General features: G+C 37.7%; 1 protein-coding gene across 1 annotated transcript; it reads right to left on the reverse strand.

The window, feature by feature from the left end:
• Positions 1-9,334: 9,334 nt before the first annotated feature.
• Positions 9,335-10,169, reverse strand: LOC124555754 (adenosine 5'-monophosphoramidase HINT1). Its single transcript, XM_047129777.1, has 3 exons — positions 9,947-10,169; positions 9,763-9,867; positions 9,335-9,593 (listed from the first exon to the last, which is right to left on the reverse strand). The coding sequence occupies exons 1-3, from the start codon at positions 10,055-10,057 to the stop codon at positions 9,429-9,431; spliced, it is 381 nt and encodes a 126-aa protein (XP_046985733.1). The 5' UTR covers positions 10,058-10,169; the 3' UTR covers positions 9,335-9,428.
• Positions 10,170-11,147: the final 978 nt, after the last annotated feature.

The following is an 11,147-nucleotide window of genomic DNA, read 5'->3' on the forward strand; positions in this document are numbered from 1 at the left end:
GAAGTGTTTGTTTCAGTGGAAAGATGTCTATGTAATTTAAACAATTCAAAGTAAATCATTCACGATTTTTGTAAAGAGAAACTAAAATATATTTAGTCATTCTCCAAAGCAGGTACTTATTGTGCAAATAACTTGAAAAATTATGTAATTATAAACTGCACGACAACTGTCAGGTAAATGATATACACCCAGGTAATGTAACAGAAAATCTATCTTCTCAAGTGCAGTTGATACATACAGACTGAGTATATACCCTGGCTTTACACAAGAAAGCATACTTAGCTGCGGATCTTGACTGATTCGTGCACCATATCAAAGTGCCTGAAGATTTAGTTACAAATATTTAAATTCACAGTCAGTAAGGGGGAGAAAAAAAGATGCCTTATCAGTCCTGAATAACTGTACTTTCCACCAACATGGGACAGATAATCTGACTTGTCTTTTTTCTCTCCTTTTTTCAACCACATCAGTCTCCATCAATAGGTAGGAAGCTGTGCCGTATTACAAAGAAATAAAGGTCAGTATCATCATACAGACCTAAGAAAGCCAGGGTATTATACAGGCTTGACTTATTTTTGTTCTGTCCTAGGCACATTCATAAAGGTATCAGCTGTGTTGTATACATGAATGCACAAGGCTGAATTGTATATCCAGATCAGCTTAATGACTGTTTCAGTTAGTAACTTTGGAGTCAGCTTGCAATACACTTATTTCATTCTCTACATGTATCATATGGGGAATTAATATGAAACATTGATGTATGTATTTAAAGATATTGGAATGTATGTACTGCAATCCCAAATTTGCCTCTCCTAACATTCCCTTTCGTATAATCATGATGGCCAAATTTTCTGTGTTTATACAAGATGTTGAATATTTTGCGACACAGTAGTACTCATTAGCACAAGAAGAATGAGTTGAATACAGACAGGCATTGAAAAACATCATTACTGGGGGTCTGACCACGTGTTCATTTGGGCAGCTGTGGATATGCATATGGTCATTCCATTCGCACCCCATCAACAGTTGTGTTTTATATCTTCATCACAGTATTCTGGCTGTCTGAACATTGGGTAATCTGCAGCAGTTGCGTACTTTGATTCATGTTTCCTTGTAGTTTCATTCATGTTATTGTGCCATGGAGTCTATGCAACTGGTAGAGTTCCATGCTGGTCTGTACTCTTATTGTGAGTTTCTTATGAAAGCATGGTTCAGCACATTTTCTTCTCTCATTTCCATCACTTGTTAGTAATAGAAGCCTGCAACTCCACACGTGATATCATGGTGGTGGACCTTTTGGTATAGTTCAGGAAATGAAAATAATCTTTGAGGTCATGCAATCTACACAAAAAAAAAAAATATTCACATCAGAGGGTAACATGACAAGTTCAGTTGACTCATGTCTAATGGACCCATGTCTGCAACAACTCAAAAAGCAAACAGTGCAAGGTCACATCCATTCCACATTTGTGAGATGAGGAACATGCACTACATTTTGTGGACAAAAATCCAGGAACAAAAGTGTTACAAGTGGCAACAGCAGAATATACATCATTTTTCTCGTCTGAGCACTACGTCATGAATAACTGCTGTAGTGTGGATAAATGCAGAGTAACTGCTATGAAAGTGTCATTAACAGCCATATTTGTGAGACTTTTCCTTTTTCAGTGAGTACTATCATGTATAAAATATTTGACACTAACACCCTTGTAAGGATTGTCACAGTAACTGTTTTTTTTTCTGGGAACCCTTTTACATTATCCTTGTTGGACAACCAACAGTTTTGTGTGTGTCTGCTTGACTACCTATGTGACGAGTTTTAATTGCCATCATGAGCCTACATAACCTTGTAGGTCTACCACCTCCGAGTACATGATTCAAGCTAAGTCATACAGGGAATGAAAAACATACAGAGATCTGACTTGTATACTGTTGTAGAGAACCTGAAGGACTTAAATGCTTAATGAAGATAAATTTGGTCATTTATAATCACAGGCATACTGTGTCCATGACAAAGCCAAATAACAAATGAATCCTAATTCTTAATTGCAAACAATTTCGAAACACCACTGTTCTATGTCCCCCATCCAATGAACCGATTTCAGCACTAGTAGAAGTTAGACTTCTTCATGCACAAATGTTACACATTAGTAATGCTTACCACTAGTTCTTTATTGGCTGTGTTATTATTCCCCCTCAAGATTTAAGATTTTGTTGCACTTATGATTCTTCACCAACACTTGCAGCAAAATTTATCGTTATGTTGTATTCATAGGATCAAGGATTTCACTAGGATTTTGTCAAGGGATGGACAGAATCAATATTCATGTCATGTCACGTCACTGCAACAGGCAGCCTCAGGTTTCTCTCATGCCTGATGGCATATTCTAACGTTATATGATGTAGATTCCTGCAGATTGCATATTTGGATTTTTATACTTAATGACTTTACACTTTAAGCCTGCATATCCCTCCTGTCTTTAGTGCATAATACACTATTGTCCATTTTCTCAGTTTTGCTCCTTAAAATATGGATTTCCCAGGAAAAAAATGATAAAACATTTTCTTCGACAATGATCTGAGTTTTCACCAAGCAGATATATAATCTTGTTACTTTCAAGGGCTGTATCTTGACAAACCATTGGGAAGCAGTCATGCTCTAATCTCCCTTCACCCTCCAAGGCTATTTTACACTCTTCTTTCAATGACAATTTGAGTTGAACAAGTAAGCAGGCATCAACAAACATGAATTTTTTGGGACACCATGACTATTGTCGACAGGGTTGCTGCAATAAACAGGTCTGATATTACTGTGTTTGACAGAAGTCTTTTAAACATGAGCATATTTGCCTTTTTTGGATCACTCATATGAAAAGAACTGTATGAGCTAGTAAATTTTTGATAGTTTACTTACGTGAAGTTGATATTAACGCAAAACTAATTTTGCAGGTGCTTCAGTAGAACTACATGGGGATCTCAGAACCATTCTGATGATAACAGAGGCACTTTACAGCCTGTTTCCCTGGGCTGCACTATCGTGAACTATCTTTTGCCTGACAGATTTGGGTGCATACTTTTTGTCTACAAGTACAATAAATTTGAACTTCCATATCACAGAAATGGATTGAGATATCAACAAAATTTTCAAGGCTGTTTGAGATTAGAACCTTAGGAATATATCATAAGAATTTCAGCTATTTGCTACGCATTGCCGTTTTCGCATGCACTGCTCATTTTTTGTGCAAAAAATTGGAAACAATTTGTTGAGAATTTTCTAAGGAACCAGCAATGAATTAATGGTGCCTCCCCAAGTCCCTTGGACCCACTGTAAGCAATATCAAATGCAATGAGAACCAACTGGTGCAATCCATTTGCCTAAGTATGAGTAAGAGTGTAATACTCTTATTTTGACCCTGAACCGTAGGATAATAACACCAAGCTGATCCTCTTGTTAGGTATACAAATGGTCCCTAACCCAAGGGCTATCCAACACACTTGTCCCTACCATTCTATTACCAACAGAATTTTTTTCTTCTTCATGGAGTTTTGGAACATATTACATAGTGCATGCTAGCACATACATACTGATTTATCATCTGGCTTTTAGTGCCGGGAATCTGAGATATTCTGTTCATCATTGATGCAGCTCCTTTCATTTAAGTAGTGAGGCTCCATCTTTAAGTGAATCTGTCAGAAAAGAAAAGAATACTGAAGGAATCGGCTGTGGCCTGCAGCAAGGGAGCAACACTGGGATTTGCCTAAATTGAAAATGAAAACCAGAGAAACTCATTTCAAAGTTGCTGGTGGATAGGTTTGAATCACCTCACTCCCCAAATGCAGGGGTTACTTGCTAAGCTCAGCATGTGGCAGTACCCTGGTTGTTGGAGATTTGAAAAAGCTGGTTATTTTACATTATTCTAAAATGCATCCCAACAAAAGGAATTCTGATCCATGGTTTTTTTTTCCTTTAGCTGTGCATGGTATTCTTGGGCTCAGTTATTACAGCATTGCAAGAGTGTAAATGGATTTTGGACAAAATGGGGGTTGCATTGTGCAATCAGCCCTGACGACAATGCAGCCTATTGAAAGAATCTTTTAGGAATGAAAAAACTACAGTATGTGCCATCACACAGACCTTTCACTCTCTACAAACCCATCCCCATTGTTCCATATTGGAACTGGTTGTCATAATTGAGTACCGTCCAAGAGACCAGTTTGCCCAATATTTTGCCTTTGGGCTGCTAATGATAGAATTCTTAGCAAATTTTTTAAAGAAATGAAACCATCAATGTTTGGGCAATATTTTTGTTGATCAAGATATTTGCACTACACAGGTAAATCCAAATGTATTTTTATGCATCAATTTTAATGAAATGTTATTTCTAATATTGTTTACTGTTCCATTGCTTTGTGAAATACTGAATTATTGCAAACCCAAAGTCTCCAAATAACGACTAGTGCTACTGTTAAACAGCTCTAGATAGGTTGGTTGGTTGGTTGGTTGTTTGGGGAAGGAGACCAGACAGCGTGGTCATGGGTCTCATCGGATTAGGGAAGGATGGGGAAGGAAGTCGGCCGTGCCCTTTCAGCAGAACCATCATGGCATTTGCCTGGAGTGATTTAGGGAAATCACGGAAAACCTAAACCAGGATGGCCGGACGCGGGATTGAACCGTCGTCCTCCCGAATGCGAGTCCAGTGTCTAACCACTGCGCCACCTCGTTCGGTCTAGATAGGTAATTAGGCTATTATAGCAGTGTGTACAATTTTTAGCTTATTGTAAAGCTAGTGGACCAATCAAAATCTGTTTTCCTCTTCTTTCTTGATGCAGACTTATCCATAATTAGAGACTATCATAACAGCACACATCACGAAAACAATAAACATGAGCACTTACAGTAATTCAACTGCAAGTATGAACTGAACTGATTAATAAAAAGCAACGACTGAACTCTAGTAAGCCCAACAATTTACAGTAATTCATCTTGGCTACACTAGTGAGGGCAACAATCAATAGCTCAAATGGCTCTGAGCACTATGGGACTTAACATCTATGGTCATCAGTCCCCTAGAACTTAGAACTACTTAAACCTAACTAACCTAAGGACAGCACACAACACCCAGCCATCATGAGGCAGAGAAAATCCCTGACCCCGCCGGGAATCGAACCCGGGACCCCGGGCATGGGAAGCGAGAACGCTACCGCACGACCACGAGATGCGGGCAACAACAATCAATAGCCCTATCAATATATAGATAGATTAAATCTATTGATGGCCTTGTTGACTTTCAACAGTACACCCTTTTTTTGTTGTACAGCTGAAAAATATAACCATCTTTCAATTACAATACACAATAACTAGGTCATGTTTAGCTTCATTTAGGTGAGAGGTGGGTTCCCTTAGGCTACATTACAGTAGTTTCATAATATAAGGTTATAAAATAATGTTGAAATCAAGAAAATGTTACACACTGTATACATGTTCTATAAGCTGTGGTAAACACAGTACTCTATCATTGCTAATTTTTATCACCATTGCCCAAATGATCTATGTGCTAAATATGACATGCTACACTGCCCAATGCAAAATCAAAGTTTAACACTCAAGCCTACTGAATGTGTATCAGATTGCTCATTGGCTTCCAATATTTCTAGAAGAAAAAACATCTTACAGCACCTGTTACAATCACCATGACTTATTCACTACCTGGCTTAGGTTTGCTCATTTGACCACAACAAGTATGTAATTGCACATGCATATGAGAGAGAGAGAGAGAGAGAGAGAGAGAGAGAGAGAGAGAGAGAGAGAGAGAGAGAGAGAGGGGGGGGGGGGCAGGCAATCTGTCCCTTTCATAGTATTATTGTATATGCAAGGGATATTCTGTATGCGATCAGGTACCTGATCCAAAAGTTTCCCTCTCGTATAAAACATTCGGCTGGGATTTTCAATAAAAACTACATTGTAGCCATCCTCCAGAAAGGGATGCACATAATAACTACAAGTTTATTAAGATGACCTATCACTTGACTGAATTACAGAAACCAGAAACTGACAAGCTATCACTTATAATCATACTGCACTAATTATTCTAATTCTTTAACAAATGGAACAATCATATAGGACTACTTACCTGGTGGTAAATGGAAGTATGTCTGACAATGGTCATTATACAATTACCTCACTGGGACAGATATGCTCAACAAATCTTACAGCATATGAGTGACCATGAACTACACTGTTTTGCAAACAGGGTACAGCTTAGATTGTATTCACAAGTCAAAAAAAAGGGGGGGGGGGGGGGGAATTTGTAATTCTTCAGGCTTTCCCACTGATCTGTTGACATTCTGAGATTTTTGGTTTTCTGCCACATATCCAGCAGCACACCAAGCTCCACAAGATATGATGAATCTTCTGACATCAGACTTCTGAAGAGGCAAAATGCGCTAGCCCATGAACCTAACATTTAAGTTAATGTTTCAGGAGTGTTTAAACAGTAACTAACAAATTAAGCCATATAGCAACATGTTAGCCTAAAACTGCTCCCTCCATCCAAGTTTTACTTATTGAAATGATAAAAATAAAATTTTACTTCAAGCTTCACCATCTATCTGAAGGCAGAGTACTGTTGACAGAGGGCCCATGTTTCCAGCTGAGTGGCTTGCCATCTGTAGGTCTATCCAGTACTTTTCCATTAATACTTATTATATACTCATCTGCTTCTTGGTTGTCAATATGACAGGTGTCTTGTTCGTATCTGACAATTCACTGTTGCATGTAACTGAAAATACACAGTAAAGTTCCTCTACTTTGATACAGTCCTGTCAAAATGAAAATGGTATTGACTATTACCCATAGTTCCTTATACATAGCACACAATCACCCATAGGAATAACTGGTTGCAATCCTCATGTCGTTCCCTCTATATGGTTAATGTATCATGTGTTCACACAGGATAGCTTTAAGAGATACACTATAGATGCTATTTAACAAGCATTGCAAATGGAAGGAAGGTTAATTACTAACATTGTTTTGAAAATTATGCTTTAGAGATTAACAAGGTTTGATTTGACATGTACTTTTTAGTGCAACCATTGCAGGAATTATGTGAGATGGTATCAGACAATCTAATATCTAAACATGGATAGCTGGATAGGAATACGAACCTCACTGATTTATTAGGACTGTACCCACTTGCTACTTCAGTCAGTATCTATCACTGAAATTTCACCACCAAACTAACACCAATATCACCATCACTAGCAGTCTACAATGAAAGTTCAAACTACTGCTGTACAGAAGACATCATGAATTTTACTTCTACCCATAGCTGTCACTTATCACAGATTTGATATTTGGTGCCCAATGTGGAAGAAGAAATACCATGTGCTTTACATTGTTATGAGGCATTAGAATATGTCATCACTGTAAAAAGATTCCTGAAGCACTATTTGCCAACAATGTGTGTGCATTGTGACAAAAGTTCCACTTTTTTTGTTGTCTACCAAATGCAAAGCCTGAAGTAAATTGTGAAAAGTAATTCAACATCCCTGTTGTCCAGAATGCAGTCAATTTTCAGCTGTTTAGAGTTTCCACTGTAATCTGTCAATCTACAAAATACTTCAGATTTGACAACCACCAATATTTAAAAATGATTCACAAAATATTTAACATGTTACACTACTCATACGTGGGGTCTTAACAGATTTTTTCTTCACATTCCCAGCATTGGAACAGATCACGAGGGTTTAAATGCTCTCCACAATTAAGTTAAACACACTGGCCAACAACTTTTCATTAACGATGCACAACTTAAATCCTCCAACAAATATCAATTCAATAATTTTATTTTCTCATCACCTCATCCAAATGTATCCATAGAGTCAGTACCCTTAGTATTGCTGATATGGTTTACCTTGGATTCAAAAATTAATAATAATTTGAATGAAACAGCTGTTCATATGGCTTTAACCTTTCAGTGGAAACTTCAATGTTTGAGTGAAAATTCTGTGATTCTACTTATTAATCCCACAAACAATTCACCAAAAAAAAGTGTTAGCGATATGACGGAGTCCACAGCCAATATAAAAACAATCTATTAATTTACAATGACTTCAGTTTTTGTGTATCAAGGAGTCAAAAAGACAAAGGACAAAAATTAATGTACCAATCAATCTTTGGTATTACCAGACACTGAATTATAGTTTTCATACAAGCCAGATTGTGAAAAATGCAGTGTGCCAAATGGGAAACTGCAGATCTTTTTCAAGTTGCTGGTCACTGTATTTATAGGTTTCAACTGAGACTGGGGTTAACTCAAGCATTCTATACCACTTCAAGTCACAACCAAACATCTTTCAACCTAACCTAGACGAGATATATAAGCTACTACAGCTCAGTATACCACAACTTACATTTCAATAACACAGATCTAGAAACACTGTAAAAAACAGTGTCAGCAAATATTTGTAATACCTTTTCATATTTTTTGCAACAGTCAATATGGCTTTTAACTGTCACACATTATGTTATTAGACAAAGCACACATCTGGTATCAGTACGTTTAGCTGACAACATAACCAATAACCATCACATACAATCATACAATACAGAACATTACCTAACTTTACACTATCTGTTAATGTTGGTCTCAAAAAAAAAAAAAGCAGGGAATGCTCTTGGCCTCCATTGAAAAAAAAAAAAAAAAAAAAAAATCATTAGTACTTTCATCTTTCCCACAATGTGTGACAATGACTACCTGTACTTTAAATGTTTGCACTACACAGTACCAGTTATTGTTCCTTCATGTCCAGAACTGTTCATCTAATTTTGTTCTCTTCTTTAACAACTGCTCAATTATTAGCTGACTCATTGAACCCAATGTCACAGAAAAGGTATCATTGACTAATCGAGAGTATGAGCCATTAGTGAAAAATACAGAATAAAGATTCTGTGCCCAACCAAAAGTTGTAAATTGTGTAGTACGGCTGCAACAGCCACCAAACCCGAAATCATGTTGTCAAGGTCCATGCCATAGTATCCTAAGAAAATCACTGTAGATGGCCCATATCTGTTAATCATCTACAGTTACTTCATCCAAGTAATACCTCCTTTAAATGTGACAAACTGTTTGGTAAAAAAATAACACAAACAACCAGCAGAAAATGGCAGTGCTAGGACACTGCACTACAGTATAGGTTTTTTTAAAAAAAGCCTACACCACCCAATATTATGACAGTCCTGTTAACAGATATTAAAAGTATCTCTTCTGACAAGTTCTATGGCAACAAACATGTGAAAGTAATACCGCAAACCAAAGCTACCAACACAGCACAATTAAATGCCAAATATTTTATTTTCAATATGCGTACATAAGTTTAATATTCAGCAACTGCAATACATTGTGTGCAGGTGGTGTATGTTCAAGAAATTAACCTGGTGGCCATCCCATCTGACGACCTCCAAGAATATGTATATGCAGGTGGTAAACAGACTGACATCCATCTGGTCCATCATTCACCACTAGCCTAAAGCCATTTTTCAGTCCCTGCTGCTTGGCTACCTTCGCTGCAGTGCTCATGAGGTGGCCGAGCAACTGAAAGAGAGTCGAAGTTTCTTTATAGCACACTAAACATCTCGCCGCAACAGCGAGCTACAACCAAAATATATCACTTATCAAATCCAGTGAACATTAGCACAGTAAAAGGTGTAAGATCGGTGACAGAACAATCGGCTACCTTTACTGAACAGCATATGTATATTACCTGTTCATCACTATCACTCGATTCGGAAAGCCTTTGTATTGGTTTACGTGGAATAACTAGAAAGTGCGTAGGTGCCTGTGGATTAATATCCTGAAAGGCAACACACTGAAAAAGAAATCATAAGCTTATATCATTAACCCCTTTTTCCGTGGCAGACAAGAAAACTAAATGCTGATCATCCTACCTGGTCATCTTCATAAATGAAATTGCACGGAATTTCTTTTCTTAATATTTTGCCAAAAATAGTGTCGCCACCAGGTGTTGCCTGTCTAGCGCTTTCCACTTCTCCAGCCATTCTATAAATTTAGTTGAAAATTTCGTGAAATTCTTCTACTCGTTACATCCCCCTGCACATCGACACTCCCTCTGAAACTTAACCCCCAAAATTCAATACAGCCATAGATGACTGCAGAATGCAGATACTGCGCAGCGTAGCTCAACGATATATCGACATGTCCTATATCCTTGTAAAAAGAGATCTACGGATGAATAATGCTACTACTACTACTACCTTTTACGTCGTTTTTGCGCTATGTAGCTCAAAGTTACATTCATATTTTACGTCGTTTTTGTGAGAACCCCGCATATACGCTGCAGTGCTCGTCTTTGACACGAAAGGCGAGACCCAGCTTAGTGCAAAATCCGTACAATTCGCACGTTTATTTATTTACATTTGATATATAAGCTGAATACCGGTATTTTCTTTGTGTCCGAGGACAATCATGTGAGTCAGATAAATTCGCCTCGAAAACTTTTTTGAGTCCAAAAACTAGAAGAAACATTTAAAATATTTTGATTGTATCAAAACTAGTACATGTGTCTTGACGTATTGTCTATTTCAGTAGGAGTGTATAGAGTCTGCATTTATCGTAAATTAACCCTATTTTTGAGCTTAAAAAGGATTCATGAAATCTCTTTTTGTATACTAAACGCCTCTGTTCTTAAGGGAAATGGTATGGTAATAAGTTTAGCTTAACAAGTTCAGAAATTAAAATAAGAATCACAAAGCGTCTTTTAACGTTATTTGTTTCCTGTTCCATAAAACTTTGAACCAGCCACGATGCAGCCCCACTGTCAATGCTGTTCTTGCCCATGGGATGAGACAGCTGACGCCCATAGATTAGAGATTAGATAAGATCCAGTTTTCGTTCTATAGATCCAAAAATGAGAGGATTCTCTTGAGTGGATACTGTCAAATGAGTGGAATCTGCTGCAAATGGGTATGTTGGGAGGGTTCCCAAGAGTCGTCTTCCAGGTTTACCAAAATACCTCAGGTACTATTCCCTCCTGTAGATCCTGACTCCTCTACAGGAACTACAATATCCATCACTGATCGTTCACTTCACTGTGAGCGGAGTGTCAGTGGTAGAGCTAGGATCCAGTAC

The sequence above is a fragment of the Schistocerca americana genome, chromosome X, assembly GCF_021461395.2.
Source record: "Schistocerca americana isolate TAMUIC-IGC-003095 chromosome X, iqSchAmer2.1, whole genome shotgun sequence".
Classification (NCBI taxonomy): Eukaryota; Metazoa; Arthropoda; class Insecta; order Orthoptera; family Acrididae; genus Schistocerca; species Schistocerca americana.

Excerpts from the sequence above, each read along its gene's own strand:
- LOC124555754 (XM_047129777.1), bottom strand. The coding sequence starts at position 10,057 with ATGGCTGGAGAAGTGGAAAGCGCTAGACAGGCAACACCTGGTGGCGAC. Across the intron at positions 9,868-9,946 it reads TCATTTATGAAGATGACCAG|TGTGTTGCCTTTCAGGATAT; the intron begins GTAGGATGATCA and ends TTTCTTTTTCAG. Across the intron at positions 9,594-9,762 it reads CGAGTGATAGTGATGAACAG|TTGCTCGGCCACCTCATGAG; the intron begins GTAATATACATA and ends ACTCTCTTTCAG.